This window comes from Pan troglodytes, chromosome 5 (assembly GCF_028858775.2).
Source record: "Pan troglodytes isolate AG18354 chromosome 5, NHGRI_mPanTro3-v2.0_pri, whole genome shotgun sequence".
NCBI lineage: Eukaryota > Metazoa > Chordata > Mammalia > Primates > Hominidae > Pan > Pan troglodytes.
In genome coordinates, this window is record NC_072403.2 from 141,348,525 (window position 1) to 141,373,015 (window position 24,491).

General features: G+C 37.1%; 1 protein-coding gene across 5 annotated transcripts in view; it reads left to right on the forward strand.

Moving 5' to 3' along the window:
- Positions 1-24,491, forward strand: part of LAMA2 (laminin subunit alpha 2) — a 634,923-nt gene that overhangs the window by 574,043 nt on the left and 36,389 nt on the right. For 3 of the 5 annotated variants that reach the window (XM_016956287.4, XM_054686300.2, XM_054686301.2), the window contains 5 exons: positions 8,593-8,755; positions 9,448-9,592; positions 17,515-17,653; positions 19,692-19,703; positions 22,980-23,100. In XM_016956287.4, the coding sequence (XP_016811776.1) occupies positions 8,593-8,755; positions 9,448-9,592; positions 17,515-17,653; positions 19,692-19,703; positions 22,980-23,100 (580 nt within the window). The remainder of the gene's footprint in view (positions 1-8,592; positions 8,756-9,447; positions 9,593-17,514; positions 17,654-19,691; positions 19,704-22,979; positions 23,101-24,491) is intronic. The other 2 variants (XM_054686299.2, XM_054686302.2) reach the window with 1 other exon arrangement.

Below are 24,491 nucleotides of genomic sequence, written 5' to 3' on the forward strand. Positions count from 1 at the left end.
AATGCTATCCTTCCCCCCTCCCCCCTCCCCACCACAGTCCCCAGAGTGTGATATTCCCCTTCCTGTGTCCATGTGATCTCATTGTTCAATTCCCACCTATGAGTGAGAATATGCGGTGTTTGGTTTTTTGTTCTTGCGATAGTTTACTGAGAATGATGGTTTCCAATTTGATCCATGTCCCTACAAAGGATATGAACTCATCATTTTTTATGGCTGCATAGTATTCCATGGTGTATATGTGCCACATTTTCTTAATCCAGTCTATCATTGTTGGACATTTGGGTTGGTTCCAAGTCTTTGCTATTGTGAATAATGCCACAATAAACATACGTGTGCATGTGTCTTTATAGCAGCATGATTTATAGTCACTTGGGTATATACCCAGTAATGGGATGGCTGGGTCAAATGGTATTTCTAGTTCTAGATCCCTGAGGAATCGCCACACTGACTTCCACAATGGTTGAACTAGTTTACAGTCCCACCAACAGTGTAAAAGTGTTCCTATTTCTCCACATCCTCTCCAGCACCTGTTGTTTCCTGACTTTTTAATGATTGCCATTCTAACTGGTGTGAGATGGTATCTCATTGTGGTTTTGATTTGCATTTCTCTGATGGCCAGTGATGATGAACATTTTTTCATGTGTTTTTTGGCTGCATAAATGTCTTCTTTTGAGAAGTGTCTGTTCATGTCCTTCGCCCACTTTTTGATGGGGTTGTTTGCTTTTTTCTTGTAAATTTGTTTGAGTTCACTGTAGATTCTGGATATTAGCCCTTTGTCAGATGAGTAGGTTGCGAAAATTTTCTCCCGTGTTGTAGGTTGCCTATTGACTCTGATGGTAGTTTCTTTTGCTGTGCAGAAGCTCTTTAGTTTAATTAGATCCCATTTGTCAATTTTGGCTTTTGTTGCCATTGCTTTTGGTGTTTTAGACATGAAGTCCTTGCCAACGCCTATGTCCTGAATGGTAAGGCCTAGGTTTTCTTCTAGGGTTTTTATGGTTTTAGGTCTAACGTTTAAATCTTTAATCCATCTTGAATTGATTTTTGTATAAGGTGTAAGGAAGGGATCCAGTTTCAGCTTTCTACATATGGCTAGCCAGTTTTCCCAGCACCATTTATTAAATAGGGAATCCTTTCCCCATTGCTTGTTTTTGTCAGGTTTGTCAAAGATCAGATAGTTGTAGGTAAGCGGCATTATTTCTGAGGGCTCTGTTCTGTTCCATTGATCTATATTTCTGTTTTGGTACCAGTACCATGCTGTTTTGGTTACTGTAGCCTTGTAGTATAGTTTGAAGTCAGGTAGTGTGATGCCTCCAGCTTTGTTCTTTTGGCTTAGGACTGACTTGGCGATGCGGGCTCTCTTTTGGTTCCATATGAACTTTAAAGTAGTTTTTTCCAATTCTGTGAAGAAAGTCATTGGTAGCTTGATGGGGATGGCATTGAATCTGTAAATTACCTTGGGCAGTATGGCCATTTTCACGATATTGATTCTTCCTACCCATGAGCATGGAATGTTCTTCCATTTGTTTGTATCCTCTTTTATTTCCTTGAGCAGTGGTTTGTAGTTCTCCTTGAAGAGGTGCTTCACATCCCTTGTAAGTTGGATTCCTAGGTATTTTATTCTCTTTGAAGCAATTGTGAATGGGAGTTCACTCATGATTTGGCTCTCTGTTTGTCTGTTGTTGGTGTATAGGAATGCTTGTGATTTTTGTACATTGATTTTGTATCCTGAGACTTTGCTGAAGTTGCTTATCAGCTTAAGGAGATTTTGGGCTGAGACGATGGGGTTTTCTAGATAAACAATCATGTCGTCTGCAAACAGGGACAATTTGACTTCCTCTTTTCCTAATTGAATACCCTTTATTTCCTTCTCCTGCCTGATTGCCCTGGCCAGAACTTCCAACACTATGTTGAATAGGAGCGGTGAGAGAGGGCATCCCTGTCTTGTGCCAGTTTTCAAAGGGAACGCTTCCAGTTTTTGCCCATTCAGTATGATATTGGCTGTGGGTTTGTCATAGATAGCTCTTATTATTTTGAAATACGTCCCATCAATACCTAATTTATTGAGAGTTTTTAGCAGGAAGGGTTGTTGAATTTTGTCAAAGGCTTTTTCTGCATCTATTGAGATAATCATGTGGTTTTTGTCTTTGGCTCTGTTTATATGCTGGATTACATTTATTGATTTGCATATATTGAACCAGCCTTGCATCCCAGGGATGAAGCCCACTTGATTATGGTGGATAAGCTTTTTGATGTGCTGCTGGATTCGGTTTGCCAGTATTTTATTGAGGATTTTTGCATCAATGTTCATCAAGGATATTGGTCTAAAATTCTCTTTTTTGGTTGTGTCTCTGCCCGGCTTTGGTATCAGAATGATGCTGGCCTCATAAAATGAGTTAGGGAGGATTCCCTCTTTTTCTATTGATTGGAATAGTTTCAGAAGGAATGGTACCAGTTCCTCCTTGTACCTCTGGTAGAATTCGGCTGTGAATCCATCTGGTCCTGGACTCTTTTTGGTTGGTAAACTATTGATTATTGCCACAATTTCAGCTCCTATTATTGGTCTATTCAGAGATTCAACTTCTTCCTGGTTTAGTCTTGGGAGAGTGTATGTGTCGAGGAATTTATCTATTTCTTCTAGACTTTCTAGTTTATTTGCGTAGAGGTGTTTGTAGTATTCTCTGATGGTAGTTTGTATTTCTGTGGGATCGGTGGTGATATCCCCTTTATCATTTTTTATTGCATCTATTTGATTCTTCTCTCTTTTTTTCTTTATTAGTGTTGCTAGCGGTCTATCAATTTTGTTGATCCTTTCAAAAAACCAGCTCCTGGATTCATTGATTTTTTGAAGGGTTTTTTGTGTCTCTATTTCCTTCAGTTCTGCTCTGATTTTAGTTATTTCTTGCCTGCTGCTAGCTTTTGAATGTGTTTGCTCTTGCTTTTCTAGTTCTTTTAATTGTGATGTTAGGGTGTCAATTTTGGATCTTTCCTGCTTTCTCTTGTGGGCATTTAGTGCTATAAATTTCCCTCTACACACTGCTTTGAATGCATCCCAGAGATTCTGGTATGTTGTGTCTTTGTTCTCGTTGGTTTCAAAGAACATCTTTATTTCTGCCTTCATTTCGTTATGTACCCAGTAGTCATTCAGGAGCAGGTTGTTCAGTTTCCATGTAGTTGAGCGGCTTTGAGTGAGATTCTTAATCCTGAGTTCTAGTTTGATTTCACTGTGGTCTGAGAGATAGTTTGTTATAATTTCTGTTCTTTTACATTTGCTGAGGAGAGCTTTACTTCCAAGTATGTGGTCAATTTTGGAATAGGTGTGGTGTGGTGCTGAAAAAAATGTATATTCTGTTGATTTGGGGTGGAGAGTTCTGTAGATGTCTATTAGGTCTGCTTGGTGCAGAGCTGAGTTCAATTCCTGGGTATCCTTGTTGACTTTCTGTCTCGTTGATCTGTCTAATGTTGACAGTGGGGTGTTAAAGTCTCCCATTATTAATGTGTGGGAGTCTAAGTCTCTTTGTAGGTCACTCAGGACTTGCTTTATGAATCTGGGTGCTCCTGTATTGGGTGCATATATATTTAGGTTAGTTAGCTCCTCTTGTTGAATTGATCCCTTTACCATTACGTAATGACCTTCTTTGTCTCTTTTGATCTTTGTTGGTTTAAAGTCTGTTTTATCAGAGACTAGGATTGCAACCCCTGCCTTTTTTTGTTTTCCATTTGCTTGGTAGATCTTCCTCCATCCTTTTATTTTGAGCCTATGTGTGTCTCTGCACGTGAGATGGGTTTCTTGAATACAGCACACTGATGGGTCTTGACTCTTTATCCAACTTGCCAGTCTGTGTCTTTTAATTGGAGAATTTAGTCCATTTACATTTAAAGTTAATATTGTTATGTGTGAATTTGATCCTGTCATTATGATGTTAGCTGGTGATTTTGCTCGTTAGTTTATGCAGTTTCTTCCTAGTCTTGATGGTCTTTACATTTTGGCATGATTTTGCAGTGGCTGGTACCGGTTGTTCCTTTCCATGTTTAGCGCTTCCTTCAGGAGCTCTTTTAGGGCAGGCCTGGTGGTGACAAAATCGGTCAGCATTTGCTTGTCTGTGAAGTATTTTATTTCTCCTTCACTTATGAAGCTTAGTTTGGCTGGATATGAAATTCTGGGTTGAAAATTCTTTTCTTTAAGAATGTTGAATATTGGCCCCCACTCTCTTCTGGCTTGTAGGGTTTCTGCCGAGAGATCCGCTGTTAGTCTGATGGGCTTCCCTTTGAGGGTAACCCGACCTTTCTGTCTGGCTGCCCTTAACATTTTTTCCTTCATTTCAACTTTGGTGAATCTGACAATTATGTGTCTTGGAGTTGCTCTTCTCGAGGAGTATCTTTGTGGCGTTCTCTGTATTTCCTGAATCTGAACGTTGGCCTGCCTTGCTAGATTGGGGAAGTTCTCCTGGATAATATCCTGCAGAGTGTTTTCCAACTTGGTTTCATTCTCCGCATCACTTTCAGGTACACCAATCAGACGTAGATTTGGTCTTTTCACATAGTCCCATATTTCTTGGAGGCTTTGCTCATTTCTTTTTATTCTTTTTTCTCTAGACTTCCCTTCTCGCTTCATTTCATTCATTTCATCTTCCATTGCTGATACCCTTTCTTCCAGTTGATCGCATCGGCTCCTGAGGCTTCTGCATTCTTCACGTAGTTCTCGAGCCTTGGTTTTCAGCTCCATCAGCTCCTTTAAGCACTTCTCTGTATTGGTTATTCTAGTTATACATTCTTCTAAATTTTTTTCAAAGTTTTCAACTTCTTTGCCTTTGGTTTGAATGTCCTCCCGTAGCTCAGAGTAATTTGATCGTCTGAAGCCTTCTTCTCTCAGCTCGTCAAAATCATTCTCCATCCAGCTTTGTTCCGTTGCTGGTGAGGAACTGCGTTCCTTTGGAGGAGGAGAGGCGCTCTGCATTTTAGAGTTTCCTGTTTTTCTGTTCTGTTTTTTCCCCATCTTTGTGGTTTTATCTACTTTTGGTCTTTGATGATGGTGATGTACAGATGGGTTTTCGGTGTGGATGTCCTTTCTGTTAGTTAGTTTTCCTTCTAACAGACAGGACCCTCAGCTGCAGGTCTGTTGGAATACCCTGCCATGTGAGGTGTCAGTGTGCCCCTGCTGGGGGGTGCCTCCCAGTTAGGCTGCTCGGGGGTCAGGGGTCAGGGACCCACTTGAGGAGGCAGTCTGCCCGTTCTCAGATCTCCAGCTGCGTGCTGGGAGAACCACTGCTCTCTTCAAAGCTGTCAGACAGGGACATTTAAGTCTGCAGAGGTTACTGCTGTCTTTTTGTTTGTCTGTGCCCTGCCCCCAGAGGTGGAGCCTACAGAGGCAGGCAGGCCTCCTTGAGCTGTGGTGGGCTCCACCCAGTTCGAGTTTCCAGGCTGCTTTGTTTACCTAAGCAAGCCTGGGCAATGGCGGGCGCCCCTCCCCCAGCCTCGCTGCCGCCTTGCAGTTTGATCTCAGACTGCTGTGCTAGCAATCAGCGAGATTCCGTGGGTGTAGGACCCTCCGAGCCAGGTGTGGGATATAGTCTCGTGGTGCGCCGTTTTTTAAGCCGGTCTGAAAAGCGCAATATTCGGGTGGGAGTGACCCGATTTTCCAGGTGAGTCCGTCACCCTTTTCTTTGACTCGGAAAGGGAACTCCCTGACCCCTTGCGCTTCCCAGGTGAGGCAATGCCTCGCCCTGCTTCGGCTCGCACACGGTGCGCGCACCCACTGACCTGCGCCCACTGTCTGGCACTCCCTAGTGAGATGAACCCGGTACCTCAGATGGAAATGCAGAAATCACCGTCTTCTGCGTCGCTCACGCTGGGAGCTGTAGACCAGAGCTGTTCCTATTCGGCCATCTTGGCTCCTCAGCCTGGTAAACTTCTAAGTAGGATTTTCAAAAGCCTATTATCAACAAAACATCTAAGGCATTTAAATATCCATTCAGCAGTGCATGTCATGTGAAACTGTAACATCAGTAATTATCAATTCTGCAAAGATTTTGCGCTTCAACACATAAAGTATTATGCTAATTTATGATTATAAGAGTATTCCTATGTATACGTAGGGTGTTTTGTAGGTTGCAGAGATTCACGTTTACAACTTCCTGATGCTAGAATGAATACAGCCTAGTCCTAGCCATGAAAAGACATCACCAGGAAGGGAGGAAAAAACAAATACTAAAATAGTTCAAATACCAGGCATAATAAAAGTCCCTTTAAAAAGGCACATTTGGAGTATACTACAATTACCCACATCAGATTAAGGGCATCATGATCTGCTTCACAGAGGAGGTGACATTTGAAATGGGTCTTGACCTGAGGTAAGAGTCCAAAAAGAGGAGATAGCAGAAGAAATGTGAAGAACATTCTAATTCCTGAAACCAGTAAGAGCAAAGGGAGGAAGAGTGGGAAGCCGGAGTGTTTTTAGAAAAGAACAAGTGTGAATTCACTCATACAAGATTGGCAAATGGGGGAATGATTCGGGTAAGATGCAGTGGCCACATAGGTTCATACACACTTCTTCCCAGCATAATCATGTTTTTTTTCCTACCCTATAACGGTAGCTGAATCCAAAGTAAACCAACATTGCTGAAGACACCAACCTCAAAGTACTGTGCCACAACACAACCTGTACACAGTGTGCATTCACCCATATGCCTGCCTTCAGCTTGATTTAGCCAAGCACTCTATCTCGGAAATGTTCGTGGCCCACGTCTTTTCCGTCATTGTGCATTTTTGCCCCATCGCTAACACTTGGCAGTGTCAACCCTTTCTTATACCCCTTGTCAACAAACTATATTCACATTTTCCTTTTAAGGTGAAGTGATATGTATACTGAAATAATCCTATATTTTTTAATGTTTTAGTGTATCTTTTTGAGCTGTGCTAATACTTTGATCAGGATTGTTATTGTTTTGTGAGTTCTCTAATTACACAGTTGTGTAAGTTTTTAGCAGTCAGCCCCAACCCTATTTTCCCACAAGCCCTGTTATTTGTAAGAATAATTTTTATAGAACTCCTGGTGTTTGTTTGTTTGTTTATTTGTTGTTTTCAGGAAAACACTTATCACATTTGAACATAAAGAGCAATCATTCCTACTAAAGAGCAGGAGTGATTTCATGGAGAAGATGTAAAAATGAGGCTAAAAGAGGTAGACTAAGAAAATGTCATAAAGACCTTAGAATGTCAGTTTTAGAAATTTGCATTTATTCAATAGTCAGTAGAAGAGATAAAATTGTTGTTATGCTTTAGAAAGAGTAATCTGTCAAAGATATTTTTAAAAGTGTATCTTATTTTTCTCATGCTTCTAAAATTCACATTAAGATTAAAGTAAGGGGGGAAAAAGCTGCTGCAAGTAAAATGTAGTTAGCTGAGCATTGAAATGGTGATATTTTAATAGACTTAGCCCCAATATTCACCTAGAACATAGCTGCTCCAAAATAGCATAATTAATCTATACTAACTTTACCAGACATCAAGGTTCAAAAGAGAAACAAAAGGCAAGTTAAGAAGCCTAGCATTTATTAATTATGAAAGAGTGGGGGCTTTTTTAGTAAATGCATTCAGAATGAATAGGATAACTCTATTCTATTCTACGTCGAAATATTAAAGAGTGTACCTGGAAGGACTCATGTTATCTCTCATCCCATAGTCACCAATTCAAAGCCAGACTTACCTTGTTTCTCCTAGTGTTTTCTAATGAATTAAATGAACTGGGGGGATCTACAGCTCTGTGTTTAGCCACTCCCAGCCCACAACTCTTTCCCGCAGATATCTCCACAATCGCAATAACATCAGACAGATAGGTAGGTAGATAGAGAGATACATAACAATAGCCTCATGTTTGGAAAAAATATTTTAAATGTATTCACAAGACTTATCTTAGATATTCATTAATTATGCATCCAATATTGATTAAACATATATTCTCTATGGGGCAATTTGCTATACTAAAATCTTTGTCATCCTACAAACATCAACTGGATTCTAGGATCCAAGCACTGTACTGTATGTACTAGATGTTTTGAGTTTGTGCCTGACATAGGACCTAGCCCATTATCTCTTAGATGGTCTCATGAAATTTACATTCTAGTGAAGGAGACAGAAAAAACCATACAAATAAATACAGGCCTCCTTAATCGTCTGAATCTAATTTGTTCCAGAAAAATTTGTTGGAAGGCAAATATTCAGAGTAGGATCCTATGTATAAGAAATGTAATAATGTATTCTCAGCCCATCCAGAAACCCCGCCCCTTTGCCCAAATACCACTAAGACACCCTTAAGCATCAATATAACTATCTACTACCAAGTGCTTTTACAAAACATAAAGCACTTAAAAAAACTAATGACTTAGTTATTGCACACCTCATGAAAGGTGAGAGATGGTTTTTACTTATTCTAGCACGGTGGCAGTAGAGATGGAGATAAGTGGAAGGAACGAAGATGTATTTAGGGTATTTCCTGCCCTACAACAGCCTATAGTCTCATTGCTATTCAGTGATGCATTGAATAATGACAGACTGAATAGATATGATCTGATTCATGTGAAATGTCTCTCTTCTCAGTCCTCAGGTGGAAGATAGTGAGGGGACTATTCAATTTGATGGAGAAGGTTATGCATTGGTCAGCCGTCCCATTCGCTGGTACCCCAACATCTCCACTGTCATGTTCAAGTTCAGAACATTTTCTTCGAGTGCTCTTCTGATGTATCTTGCCACACGAGACCTGGTAAAGATCATATGCATAGCAGAGTTTCCGTGACTAAAATGCGTTTGCTTCTTTTATCAGTTATTGGCAAAATCATCAGTTATTGGTAAAATTATCAGTTATTTTCTAAAAAGCCTGGGATGATGGTCTGGCAGCCAAGAATGGGTGATACAGATAGTGCTTATATATTTTCAATAATAACTTTAATCACAGATACAATTTAATTACTATTTATTTTCAATACAACTCCCCACATAATCCTTTAAGCAATACATCCGGTAATAATTTTTCCCAGCATGGAGCCATACAGCAGCAAAATGCTTCCTTAATCTTCTTTCAGAGACCTGAGTTGAAAAGGTGATTATAAATATTCTTTGGCCTCATTTTTTTCTGGTCAGTATTTCTTAATGAATTCTTTCAGGGAACATACCTTTTGGTTCACTTAATATGTTTTCAAATGAACTCACATTTTATGACTGTAATAAAAGGATATGTCTTAGAAATTTGGTTGTGACCATGTGCATCATAATATCACAGCCACAAAAATTCAGAAAATAGTAACACCAATTCTATTTTCAAAATGGATTTCTGCAACAGAGTGACATATTCAGCAATTTAGCCACAAGACCCTAACATAAACCACACAAGAAAAGTGAACACTCATATACTTCTCTGTGTATCTAACCACTGGTGTATGTTTACTCTACTAATAGAGAGATTTCATGAGTGTGGAGCTCACTGATGGGCACATAAAAGTTAGTTATGATCTGGGCTCAGGAATGGCTTCCGTTGTCAGCAATCAAAACCATAATGATGGGAAATGGAAATCATTCACTCTGTCAAGAATTCAAAAACAAGGTGAGTTTTTACAGTAATAATGCAATATGGGCCTTAATCATGAAATCCAAAGTGCACATGTACCTGATCAAGAGGAAGGCTCCGTCTATAATTTTAGCTACTCACAAGTTCAGTGAAAAATTTATACAGTCATTTTTTTGGCTTAGATTATAGGTGATTTGGGTTAGACATGACTGATTGAAGAGCCAAATGCTTCTCTGTCATTTTCTTTTGAAACTGAGAGCTTAATTTGAAAGCATAAAACTGTCTTACAACTTGCAAAATTATATCCTGTAATATGTTTGAAAAATGTTGGGTGCTTTTCTTTTCTCCCTATTTTGTCAAGATGTTTCCTTTAAAGTGGCCCACAGTGGAATCTGTAGGAGTGGTAGGGCATAGTTATCAGTTCTTTGCTCATTTAAATTGCCAAACATTTGTATGCCTGCAAGTAAATAATTGATCAATAGTAACATGACACGTTGATGATTCGGGGACATTTTAAAACACTTTCACAAACATTGTTTTATCTGATCACATAAGCAGGTATTTTGTTCCAGTGTTAGAGAAAGTAAAATATACACTCAAACTTTTATGTGGTCACAGACATATATATAAAAGATCTCACAACCAAGACAGAAATCCAAGTCTATTAGTTCCGAGTGTAGTGCTATTGCTTTTTAAGTATATAATTGCTCTAATTCTGTGTAGTATGGCATTACCAATATCTGCAAATGAGACTTTGTTACTTCTGCTCATATAAATAGACTCAATTAATGTTGCCAATGCCAGTGTGACATTTCATGAAAATTTACATTTAAATTTAAATTTGTACCGTCTTTCATTTCTGCATTTAATACGTATCTGCGAGGCACCTTCTAAGTACCATGTAAGAACTAAATGAAGTTCTAAGTTCTTGCCTTCAAGGAACTTGCGTCGAACTGGGGAGATAGACAAGTATCAATGGTTAGAGGATAGAGAGCTAATTGCTGTGATAGAGATGTATGTAGCCAGCGAGCAATCTCAGAAGAGAGACACTTGAGTCAAACAGAGAGGTCAGTTTCCACTGGAGTGACCCTGAGGCACAAGCTGGATGAGGAGTTAGCTGGATGAAAAGCATGTATGGACATTTCAGAGTAGTGAAAGTTGTGTGAAAGCCTGGAGTCATCAGAGAGAATAACACATCCTTTTCCAGCTGCATTTCCAACAGGAAACTCTAGAGAAACCTCTCATATGGGACAAAAACTGGCTTTGCAATTCTTTATTTTGGAGTGCTGCTGCATACATTGTTCCTGTCTAAGAGAGGCACAATGCACATTTGCATGTCACAAGCTCTGTGTAGTTAGTTGTTCAGTAAGAAGAATGTTTAGCTGTTTAACCCAGCATTTCCCAAATTTCTTTAATCAGAGAAATCCTTCCATTCCTGTAATACGAGCATTCTGCTGAACACACTTTGGGGAATGCTTTAGTAACTACAAGTGAATCCATAGCCTACATGAATGAATGTTGGCAGGAAATTATCAGTAGGGGCCAAGAGATAACAGAACCAGTGCATAAGGGGACATATGAGCTAAGTGAGTGAGTTCCAGCTTTATCCTGAAAGCTATAGGGATACCGAGAACTCTAAGAGTTTTAAGAAAGGGTGTGATATCATAAGACTTGTGCTTTAGTAAAGTTTCTTTAGCAGCAGTTTGGAGATATGTAACAATTTAGGATGCTACAGAGTCTGGTGAGCCTAGTGTCTCCCCACCAACTTCTCTTCTATAGTAGTAGAATAACAGATTTGAAGAAAGAAGGAGAAGATGGATATGCATTATAAAAGAAAAAAAGACAACCTAAATGTCCATCAACAGATGACTGAGAAAAGAAAGTGTGGTATATATACACCACAGAATACTATGCAGCCATAAAAAAGAAGGAAATCATGTCTTTTGCAGCAACAGGAATGGACCTGGAGGTCATTATCCTAAGTGACATAACCCAGAAACAGAAAATCCAATACCATATGTTCTCACTTACAAAGCGAGAAGCTAAACAATGGATACACGAAGACATGAAGATGGAAACAATAGACACTGGGGACTCCAAAAGCGGGGAGGGAGGAGAAGGGGTGAAGATTTAAAAATCGCCTGTTGGGTACAGTGTTCACTGTGTGGGTGACGGGTCCACTAGAAGCCCAAACTTCACTCTTATGCAGTATATCCATGAAACAAACCTTCATATGCACCACCCGGATCTAAAATTGTTAAATAATAAAAATAAAAATAAAGACATTCGGAACACTAAGCTGAATTAGCTAATGCTATAAACTCTAAAGATAGTAATATGCTTGGTAGATGTATGGTATAACAAACAGGGATAAAATGATTCAACAACTTAGGAGAACAATTTTTATAAATGGTCATCTTGGAAGCGCTAATTTCCATAATCAGTCTGCTATCTCAACTTTTATTCTATCCATTAAAACAAATAAACAAAAGATCTGTGCTCTGAATCAATATTAGTCAAAGGTCAAGTTACAGAATCATATAAATGTGAAAGTAGTTAAAAATATGTTTTAGGTTTACTGTAACTACAGCACTCCGTCAATTCAGAAAGTTCTTCCCCCAATAGGTCTAATTTTTCCAGATTTTACTAGAGCTACTAACTGTTACTGTTACTGTTACTACTCTGTGGTCCAGAAATCAGAAAGAATTTTCCTTTATCCCAGCCTACTCAGTATCTTCTGTGACATTTCTGGTTTCTAGTTCAATCCCTTTGACACAGTTGGCTGATACCTTCTCATTTATAAGTCTTCTCCTTGGCTTTCAAATTGACTCTAGACTCACATTGCTTTTTGCCTTTAGGAATACTCCTGTCAAATGCACCAAGCAGTCATTCTCACTTTTATTTTGGGTATTAATGACATGAATCATTCTCCTTACTTCTCTAATGTATCTCTATGGTATCACCGTTAAAAAGAAATTAAGCCCTATGAGGTTTAGTTGTTCAGAATTTTGATTCTTAAATTAGACTGGGAACTTCTACCTTCTGCCCATGGTTGTTACCCATTCTCTGTTATCTCTGGTGTCTCACCACAAATTTCTCAGGTTAAACAGGTGAAATTTTTTATTATAATAAAACTATAGCTGTTCTGTTTTTCCACATGTATTCTCATATATCCAATATATTTTCTCTAATACTTTTAAAGTATTTTATTACTATAGCAGGTCAGTTAATATGTATTAATTTTTCCTTATAAAAAGAAAAGCATCGAAGCCGCAATGGAAAAAGCAAATGTTATAAACAAATAATTCACAAAAGAAAAATGCAAACTTCTTACATAAAGTTGAAAAATGCAATCTCAATAGATTACAAGCATATGGTCATTGACTTGCAGTAGCAATATCCAAAGATCACACTTAAAGCAGTAAAATCTAAATTTAAAAGGAAAAGAAGAAAGGCTTGGCAAAATAACCTTACTACCTGCGTTGATAAGATTAGCTCTTACAGGACACATTTATTAAATACCAACTACGCATCAGATGCTGTGCTGCATCAGTGAAGATGCATACGGTTCCTACCCTTGAGTAACTTACCTGCTGCACAAGTAGCAAATTACTGTATCTGTTTAGGATACAGTAAACACCAAGGGAGACATATGGAGGGAGAGAAATAAGGCACTAACTGAGCCCTAAGTCCTTTTTTAGTTGAGGGGGTAGGAGGGGTGGAAGCAGTTGCAGGCGATCCAGGCCAAAAAGCATCATATGAAAAGATAAACGTGTATAAAAACATGAATTATTTGGGCAGATGTTGTAATCAGCTTGAATTATTGGAGGTTAAATTTCAAAAGAGTGATAGAAGATAACGCTGGGCATGTTGGCAAGGGCCAGATCACAGGAAGCTGTTTAAACTGTGTTGAGGAGTTTGCAGTTCATCTTGATGAACTTGATTTTAAGTAGAGATGTGACAGGGTAATTTCAATTTAAGTATATTACTCGAGGTGTCAATGTGGAAGACATATTGTCAGAAGACCAAACTGAAGACAAAGTGAACAATTGGATTCAGTAATAGTCTAGGCAGGAGGTAAATTATGCTTGAAGTAAGAGATGCAGTGGGAATTGACATCAAAGAAATGCAGAATAAATCCACCATGTGATACCGTTACACAGCTATTAGAATGACTAAAATTAAAAAGACTGACCATACTCAGTACTGGCAGAAGGTGGAGACACTGGAACTCATACACTGCTGCTGAGGATATAAAGTGGCATAACATTGGAAGAGGTTGGCCATTTCTTAAAAGACTAAATATACATCTACCATACAAACCAGTCATTTCACTCCTAATTATTCACCCAGGACACAAGAAAGCATATTTTTTATACAAAGACTTGTACCAAAATGCTCACATTACTTTTATCTGTGTTACTCAAAAACTGAAAACAAATCACATATCCATCGACAGGTAAATAGATATACATAAATTGTGGTATACTCATACAATGGAATGCTAGCAATAAAATACTCAGCAATAAAAAATAAAGTATTAATATAGATACAAAATGGATGAATATCCAAATAGGCAGACAAAAAAGGCAAATTTAGGCAGACACAAAAAAATACATTTGTATAAAATTACATAGAAAATGTAAACTAATCTATAGTCACAGAAAGCAGACGGATGCTACTTGTGAATGGTATATGTACGAAAAGGCAAAAAGGAGGGATTACAAATGAGCATAAAGAAACTTCTGGGGTGATGGATGTGTTCATTGAGTGTGGTGGTGGTTCTGCAGGTGTATACAATTGCATGTTACAAACATGGTTTAAATTATAGCATGTTAATTATTCCTCAGTAAAACTGTTTTAAAAATAGGACAGATATTAGAGGTATTTAGGAGAAGAAATTAGTGAAGCTGTTGATTGATTAGATGTGGTGAGGAGAAAGTCAGGATGACTCTCTAGTTTAGTAGATTGGGTGGGGGGTCATAAGACCAACAACAAAAAAGTAAGTTAAGTAATACAGATTTGGGAGTTAGATGATAATTATTTTGATTTGGAATGTTTAGCTTAAAGTACGCAAGGAAAATATAGATGATGGTGTCTCACCTGTTCAATGTGGACTTTTAGGCAAAAATCAGGTCCAAGCATACATACATTTAAGTCATCAATACATTGTAAGTAGATATAAACTTGAGTTTGCCCAGATGGCTAAAACCTGAGATGTGGGCAAAGGAAGGGATATTATAAAATATCAACATTTTAGAAGTGTTCAAAAATAGACCCCAGGGTAGGAGATTGAGAATGAAAGGTAAAAGAAGCCAGAGAGCTTGACATTATGGAAGCCAGAAGAAATTTCCTATAGGGAAGGAAATGCTAACAGCATTAAATATTGCACAAACATGGATTCAGATAAAGTTTAAAAGAACTCCACTGAGTTTGGGTATAGGCAGGTCCCTGAGGACTTTAGCAAGACCAGAGATGACAGAGTAGTGGGAGAGGAATTGAAATAAGGCTCCAGCAATGTGGATGATTGCTCCTTTTCAGTGACCAGATTATTTGTTTTATATGAATTATTCTCAACTAGTTGGCAAGAGCACCGTCTCTTGAAATTCAAGTACAGTCCTTCAGGAGTGTTCCCCATCTTTCTTGAGTCAGTTACAGAACCACAGTCCCTGACAGAAGTGTGCCCTATCCCCTAAATGCATCAATTAGGATGCAAAGTTGAGAACACTCAATTAGATTTTCAGTGAATCAAGAAAGAGAACAAAAGAATAATAGCCAAAGTAAAAACACTTAGCTTATAACAATTCAGCATTGATTATAAAATATTTCTTAAGTCCCTACTCTGTGTCTATTATTTAATAAAATCCTTATTTCCCTACCTACTTATAAATCACATCTGAACTCATCAACTGTGAAATTTTGTGTCAATAGCCTACTTTTCTATTTTGTAGAGAAAAGAAATAGGGTAAGAAATAAAAGCAAGCATTAGCATTTACTAGCATTTCCTGGTAGCACCCACTTCATCGCTATCACTCATGAAGGATAGAGTAAAGCACTCCCTTTAAGTCAGTAAAAATATGTCATCCTGTCTCTCTGCCAGTTACCTTTTGGGCCAGTGAATTTCAATTCAATTGTGTTGCTGCTCTTTAATCATTTTTTCTTAGAATGATTTCTAAAAATGCATATATTCATTCATGGATAAGGAGGAAAACCACCTCCAGTCACTGGCTTGCCTGTGATAGAGAGGCAGAATCTCATTTTCAGACACCATTAAAATACCCACCAAGTCTGTAGAAAGAGACTATTTTCATCTTCCAGTCAACAGCCCCATATGAAAATACCTTTGCCGATCTAGATAAAAAGGAATGTATATGAAAAAGTCTTGAAAACAGTTTTATAAATCTATTTTCTTTTAGCCCCCAGTCCAGTCAAGGAGATATATGTGTATGAAACTAATTGTGTATATAAAAATAATAAAATAGGTGTGTGAAAGTAATTCAATTTTAAAATCTTAACTTGCTAGCTATATTTAATAGGACAATTATTCTTTTAGGTACTTTTCTTGTTTGTTTTTACAAAAGTCTGGTTTGAGGTGTCCATTGGTATGTGTATTTTAGTCCTTTTTTAATAAGGCAATTGTGTTTGATTTTATTGAAGACACATCTTTTTGAAATGATAGGGCTATAAACTTCAAGGGAATTTTGGAATTTGATGTTTCTCTGTGTTTTCCAAAGAACACTGATTCTGAAAGATGATGAGTTGAGTGAAAATAATAGTATTTCGTGGTCAAATAAATTTGGGAAATACTTTTTGCTCTATGTCCTTCTCTAGGAACATTGCATTGCATATTAGCATGCTGAAAGATCTGGGCAGCTATAAAATTAAGAAGATACATGTTTAACTTTGTATAACCCAGTATTTGTCATATTTATTTGAGCCAGGAACATCCAAGAAACTAGCATCCTAAAGAATAAACATTTAGAAGTTCCCTTATAACCCACTGGTTCAAATGCCCATTTTCAAACCCTTGCTAATTCAGATCCTACATCAGACAAAGGTTTAGAGGCCAAATCTTACGGAACTGATGTCAATATGCATCAAGGATGCATATGAAGTAGTTAAAGGCTAGATCTAAGGACATGTGGTAGAAAAGCATGTAATTCAGAAAAAGCCTAGCTTGACCCCTAAGAAGGGGGCGGTAGTGAGAGGGATCAATGAGATAAGGAGTTCCTGTCTGCTTTCTAAACAATGCAGTTTGAACAGAGAAGTGCCTCATCTTTCCTTTTTTCTATCTATTTCTGAATTCTTATCTTCATCACATTAAAAATACCTTGAGAGACCCAAAAGAAAAGCAAGAAGGCATGAGGACTGTACCTCTGTCACAACACTTAGCATCCTGGTCTAAAATGTAATTTACAGTGTACCTGGATCTCACCACTTCCTTGTACAACATCCCCTTCCACTTCCATGTACAATCATATTTTACAACAGTGACACTTTGCAGATGAGTCTAAATCCCAGTAGTTCCTGTGGATAGTAAAACTTACAGAAAGAGCCATAGATTAGGCATGTTTCTAATTAATTATCTGATTCCTAATTAGATATCTTTGTTATTTAGCATTTTAAATCTTGCTTTATTTTCTAACTACTTATCTAGATTATAGAAAACTACATCAAATGGATCTTTGATGTTCAGTTATAGTTATCTCTTTTATCTTCATTGGTTTGCCTTCACTGGTGTTCAAGCTATTATTTTCATGCTCTTTGGGGGATAGTTTAATAATGTATTTTATTGATGTTATTTCTGTAATTATTAAATTGCTAAATATAGTGCAAGTGCTTGAGAAAGTCAATGTTAATTCTCGAATTAAACCAAATTTGTCTTGAAGTATTGATGATGATATAGATGTGGTTGATATTGCTCAAATAAAATGTTAAACTTTCTTTCTCCTTTACAGCCAATATATCAATTGTAGATATAGATACTAATCAGGAGGAGAATATAGCAACTTCGTCTTCTGGAAACAACTTTGGTCTTGACTTGAAAGCAGATGACAAAATATATTTTGGTGGCCTGCCAACGCTGAGAAACTTGAGGTAATTTAGTTTATATGTAAAGCTAAGGATTAAGTTTTAATTAAATGACCACTATGCTCACTAGAGTTCTGAAGTTTAATTACAATAAGAATGTCATATAACCCTTGGTTGCAGAAAGGCCTAATCAAAAACATCATGTTGCATGTTAGAACAACACCAGGATTTAGAAACCAAAGGACTAATTTGACATCTTCGTTGAAGAGATGGATTGGAGTCGCTGTTTCCTTTATATGCACCTGCTGAAAAGAATTATGAAAGTAATTAAAGGTAGAAGCCAGAGTTGAATGTGGATCTTGTAATTGCTGTTCTCCTTCTACATTCACTGGAGATAATGGCACTCTGACATTGCTTAGTGTTCTGAAAATTAGTCAGTGTTCCAGGATGCTATGAGTATAACCTATTTTATTGCTAAGCATTAGCATCATAATGGCGTGTTGGAGCTTTCCCATATGCCTAATACAAGAACTATATTAGTTGTTCTCATGTCCATGCCAACATTTTTTTTAATTTCACATATGCTTTTTAACTAGCAGTATGGGGAGACACATTTGCTTCCTAATTTAGTTAGTTCAAAAAATAAAGTAACTAAAAAATGTCAGAAAATACTCACGTGCTGTGTAGTTAATTTACTGCTCATTATAAAACATAACATAGTCTATAAGGATGGTACTTGGTGCTAAATAAATGTTAATTAAACTCTAATTAGAATGGGATTAATTGATTTGGTTAAACCATAAGAGTTTATTACAGACTACCATGTTTTTAATTTTTTGTTTTGTTTAATTAGTTTGGTATTTTTTAAAGGGTATAAAAGTTCTGTCTAGGTGTTTCTACTCCAAAAAGACAGATTATGTTTGGAAAAATGCCAGAATAGCTGAAAAGTGTGATGGTCAGTTATTTTCACATTTCTAAACGAGCAGTGAAAGTTCAGTCTCATTCTATGACAGCTAGTGTGCAGGCTGAAATTTCTTCTCCCCAAATCTAAACTCATAGATGAAGCAACTGTCTGATTATCTGATGAGCTTCATGGTGCAAATAAATTGGCTCTGCATTCATTGTAATGTATTTGTGTTAGAAAAATAAATTTAAAGTGTCAAGTCAGAAAAACATTACAAATCAAATTTAAATAGTACCACAGTTATTACCTAGAAATTCATTTGCCAGTCATTCACCAAAAGTTTGTTGAGTATCTACTATGTGACAGGCTCCATACCAAATACTAGGAATCCAGTGGTTGTTCAAATCTAAGATTTGCTTTACAAGATCATTAACCATATATTATTGAGTAAATTAAATACAGCCAAACCTAAGGTTATTCAAATCTAGCTTCATTTATTCTAGTGATGATTTTAATTATCATAAAATAATTTTTAGGAATTATCTATAAAGGTGTGCCTGTTAAATTCTATAAAATCTGTTAAAATCTGAATCTGTTAAATGAATCTTTATCACTACAGTGTTTTTACTTTCATGATACAGCATTGCATAATTACAGTATACTATTTCCATAGTGTGGTGCATTATTTCAAAACAGCCATTAGAGGTATATTTGTGATTGATAAAGGAAACAAACATTCATAGTTACCTGTTATTTTGCCTGCAGACAGGTTCTCAGTATGACAAAGTGCAAAAGATGTGGTAAACATAAATTGTTTTTACATGCATTGTTAAGCTCAAGCTCTTTGAGAGGCAATATTTATAAGCCATTCATGAACACTACAGAATAGTGACATTGTACATTTTCCCATTTATTAGATTGATAACAACAAGTACTTTAAATTCATATTTCAAAGTAAAAATTTTCCAAGTTGATAGTGTGAGCTACGGTCGTATTTTGATTCTAATTTCACTGCCGTCAAGGGTATAAGTCTATTTTTAGTTCTATTGGGGCTTTTGCATTTCTTTCCTTTGTAGATCCCTGTGAAATGATTTTTTAAAGATTTATGATTAAAGTTTATTGTTTTACTAAATGAAAATGTAATTATAAGTAAACTGTTTTTATTTTTGTTTTTTTTTTTTCCTCTTTCCCGTTATCTAGTATGAAAGCAAGGTAAAATTTAAATTTATGCATGCCTTCTTCGAGTGCATGGGTTGGGTAAATGTGGCTTCTTAGATAAAGCAGCCGTGCAGAAGCAGAGCAACACCAGTACAGCTTTGTTCATAGTATGTTTCACGAGCAAGCCGTGCATTCTGTGAGAGTTCTCCTGCTGCCCCTTGCTGGCCGACATTCTGCTGCTTACCCACCATCAGTTGGGCTGCAATTTGAGTTGTCTCACCAGCAGTGATGAGATTTGCTCTGCTCACTTGTTCAACCATCTGCACACAGTGCCCCTGGTGACCAGCAGCACACACTCAAAAGGCAGCTGGTCAATTTCTGGTACACAGTCTAGTTCTGGGAAACACAGTAAAGTGGTCTCTTGAGTTGAACCCCGGGCCCTGGCCTCCCTAGTGCCATGCTGTCTGCTGAAGAATCAGACTGTGCTCTCACATGCTTACCACTGCCTTCTTGCTTTTTGCAGGCCTGCAGATATGCAAACATTTACACAGCCTTTGCACCTCTTGTCAAAGCTGTTTATCTATTGACATGTTTATTTAAAACTAGCTATGGTGCCAGATGAAGGAATCTCTGGAAATACTATATTTAAAATAAGTATTTGCGTTAATAGTAAAGAAGTGTGAGATAGTTCTCCTAGCTTCTCAGGAGCATTTTAATTCTTACTTGCATTAGCATAAAAGCTGTGAGCAATGGGCCTCCATAAATGGCTGAACAAACCTCAGAGATGTGCAGGGTTGGTATCCTCTGGCTAGAGCTAAAAGCCTGGTGTTTTGGCATTTCAGAGCCCAGCTGTGCCAGATTTCTGGAAAGAAGATAATAAAGCCGAACTGATCCAAGAAATTTTTAAAACCAAGGCTAGATTTTTAATAAGAGAAATAGAATATACAGAAATGAAAGTAGGGAAAAATAAACCATGCGTTTTATCATGATACAGTTGTAAGACCACTAGTTGTGCTACATTTGCTGAGATGGCTAAAAAGCGAAGGCTGGCTTTCATGGAAATATATGTTAATAAAATTCTGGGATGGCACTGTGTAGGTTTGTAATTTTGCCTTTGAGTGGTGACCCTCAAGAAACAGGGACCCGTGGTTACCATTGAGTCCAGTCACCTTATGTGACTATTTATCCCCTGTAATTGTCCTAATATTGAGGTTGCTAAATCATATTTTGGAATGGTTCTTTGTGTTTCCATGAAACAATAAACTATATAACTTGTAGGAGTGATTTACTTTAGTAACAAAACCTCTGAAAAAAATGGTGATAAGTCAGTCTTTCCATAAAGGAAAATATGGAAGCAAGTGAACACTGTTAATGAAATTCACCTTCTCTTTGCATTATGCAAGAAAAATACAAGCAGAATTCTCACCCTACAGTTGGGCATGTTCTTTAGAACAACCAGCTGACTGGACGAAAAGAAAACCTTGGGAACAAGGAAAAATTATCAATGAAAATAAAGAAGTTCCAGAAAGGAGTGCAGGGGTGGAAACAGACAGACACCTGACATGAAATAAATCACCTGATATACACTGCCAAGGTCTAATTTGTTTTTCCACCTGTTTTTCCTCATGCCATGTGTTTTTCATTAAGATAAAAAAAGGAACTTGGCATCATGGGACAATGAGGAGAGAATTAATCATCACCCTATCAACTACGATATATTGATGCCGACTGGACAGTTTTTACCGATGCTGATTAACACCACATAAAGAATTATCTTTTTCACTTCTATATACCTTCACTATTCAAAATAGTAGCCACAAGTCACAGTAGCTATTTAATTGTAAATTAAATCAAATTAAATAACAATAAATATTCAGTTTCTCATTGAGACAAGCTACATTTCAAGTCCTAATAGCCACATGTGGCTAGTAACTACTGATTTGGACAGTGCAGAACAGACAATATCCATCATCACAGGAAGTTCTGTGGAATAGCACTGTTATAATTAAAGAAGTATCATCATCACTGACATTCTGATAGCCTTTGTTTGTTGAGCACTTACTGTGTGCAGTGCTATTCCTTAATTTATTAAACCTTTGCAATTTGATTATGTAGATACTATGATTATTATTATCATGTCCATTTCACATATAAGAACACTGAGTCTTGGAGAACTTAGATCACTTGCAACATCTGGACTCAAGGGCAAGGACTTCATTTCCTAATCTGCTGGCACGCTTGCCCCATTTTATGAAGTAGTATGCAAAAGTAAACATTCAAGTGTAGTTTGAGTATAAAAGTCATTTTTCAATGTTATTGAAAAAATAAAATGTATGGGTTTTTGCATTTGGTCGCTTTATTTTGTTATTGTTCTAATGTAGAATACAGACTTTGGGGTCAATCTGTAAACTAAATTAATCTGTTAAAAAAAAACATTTTTTTATTTTGAGACAGGGATCTCACTCTGTAGCCCAGGCTGGAGTGCAGTGGCACAACCATAATTCACTGCAGCCTTGGCCTCCTGGGCTCAAAAGATCCTCTCTCCTCAGCATCTCCAAGTAACTGGGACTCCAGGCACACACCAACACGCCCAGCTACTTTTTTTGGAGGGGAGGGCAAAGACAGGGTCTCACTATGTTGCCTCAGGCTGGTCTTGAACTCGTGGCCTCAAGCGATCCTCCCTCTTCGGCCTCCCAAAATGCAGGGATTACAGGAATGAGCCACTACACTCGGCCAGTAAACCTAATTTTTAAACATCTGTTTTTTAGACTATATAATCCAAAAGAATGTTTCTTAGACTTTGTTTTACTTAAAAGCCTTAAAGAGATATGTAATATTATCTTATTTTTTAGCTATCTCCCAAGAAAAAGCCTCAAATAAAAAAAAATCTTTTTCAAAATAAACATTTTCAGATTTTTTTTCTAACTTTTGAGCAAGGTTTTTAAAAACATTTTGGTATATAGTTTGTTTATGCTGCCTATGCAATTATCTTCTCTTTGGTGAAAAAAATAAAACTTATTTCATTACACATATAAAGCATTAATAAGAAGTCAGTTAATTCCTGTACCTCATGTTTAAATGCTGTGGGTGAGATTATTGTTAAAGGGGAGAAGGACTACAAAAAGACTCCTTCTGCAGGATAACATGAACATCCATTTAGACCAACCAGTAGATAATGGAAACCAGAGTTTGCTGGGTACATGTGTGCACAGTTTGATAAGACATGTGCCTGCATGTGTCTGCTCCACAAGGCTTCCTTCCCATAGTCAGAGACTACACTACCATCACCCTAATGATATTGCTTTTGCTTTTCATTTGACTATTCAATAGGCCAGAAGTAAATCTGAAGAAATATTCCGGCTGCCTCAAAGATATTGAAATTTCAAGAACTCCGTACAATATACTCAGTAGTCCCGATTATGTTGGTGTTACCAAAGGATGTTCCCTGGAGGTTGGTCTGTTTTTGATAGTTCTCTAAACACATTTATATCAGATTTCACTTACTTAGTGTGGCTGCTCCTACAAGGATCAGTCTTTTGTTAATATATTTTACTTTTCTACTGATCCTACTCTTAAACGATAAAGCAAGATTAAAGCATTCTCTAAATTACCATGATAAAAAATGGTATTATGAAGTCCTAGAATTGTGATCCAATTTCCCAAATGTATAGCTCTTCATAGCACATATCATTAATACTAATCTCTTTTCTGTTTTTCTCTTTTTTTCCAACACTACTTTTCCCTTTTCCTCATTTTTGTCATCCATTTTAAATTTATTTTACTTTTATGTGTTGTATATAGCTTTATTAGCAACCTTACATTTTTTCTGGAACCATTCAAGTTTACACAAGTAGCAAGTAGTAATTTACACCGTAACCATTAGTGCATAGTCTGTTGTCTACAAACTTGAAGTCTAGCCCCCTTGTCTTTGAAATAACATAGACTGGGACCTGTGGCAATCAACTCTGCAAAGACTTGTGTTTGACATGCCTGCAAAGTCCTTTGTTAGCTGATATCCTCAGTAACTCTTCTTTGATGCTAAAGCATCCTAGCATTCCCCTATTTTCCTTTAACTATTTTGCACTGTTTCTTCAGTTGACACTGACCCATATGTGAGAAAGACCCCGGCCATAGCTCTACTCTCTTAAAATATCCATAAGCAAGAGTCAATAGTCAACAGCAAATATTAGCAAGAATTTTATAGAAACTCAATAGTGATGAGCTTGTTTTTAAAATGAAAATGTTAAATATGTCATTCTCATACATTTTTAATTATCCTATCATAATATAATTATTCATTTTGTCTGCTTCTTCTAATCAAAATTATCTTAAACCACTCCAATAGAATTAGGGAAATGAAGGGAAAATGTGGGTAAAGAAAAAAGTAAATCCACCACTTGAATGATGAGGTTTAAAGACTGGAACAGAACTTTCAGGATCTTCATTGTTCATAGCTACAGGCTCCAATTTGGAATTGGCCATAGACACCCAGTCTGAGAAGTTTGGGAATAAGAAAAGAGAAAATACATTAAGAACTAAAACTGTAAGGACGCATACTGGCTTCTTAAAGGAAGTTTTACTGAGAATTTTAATCTTCAAAGACTAACTCTCATTCACATTCAAAAGATATATACATGAGGATGGAAACCGTCCGGAAAATGAATAGCCTCTGCACGTGGAAATTATGATTCCGTAAAGGCACTTTGCAGTAACCAGGAATTATTTTGCAACTAAAATATGAGGCAGAAATTTGATGTGGATAAATATTGAAAAGTCTGCACAGTAGTTTTATCTGAACTATCTAAAACTCCATGATTTGAAAATTGGAATAGAAAACAGATT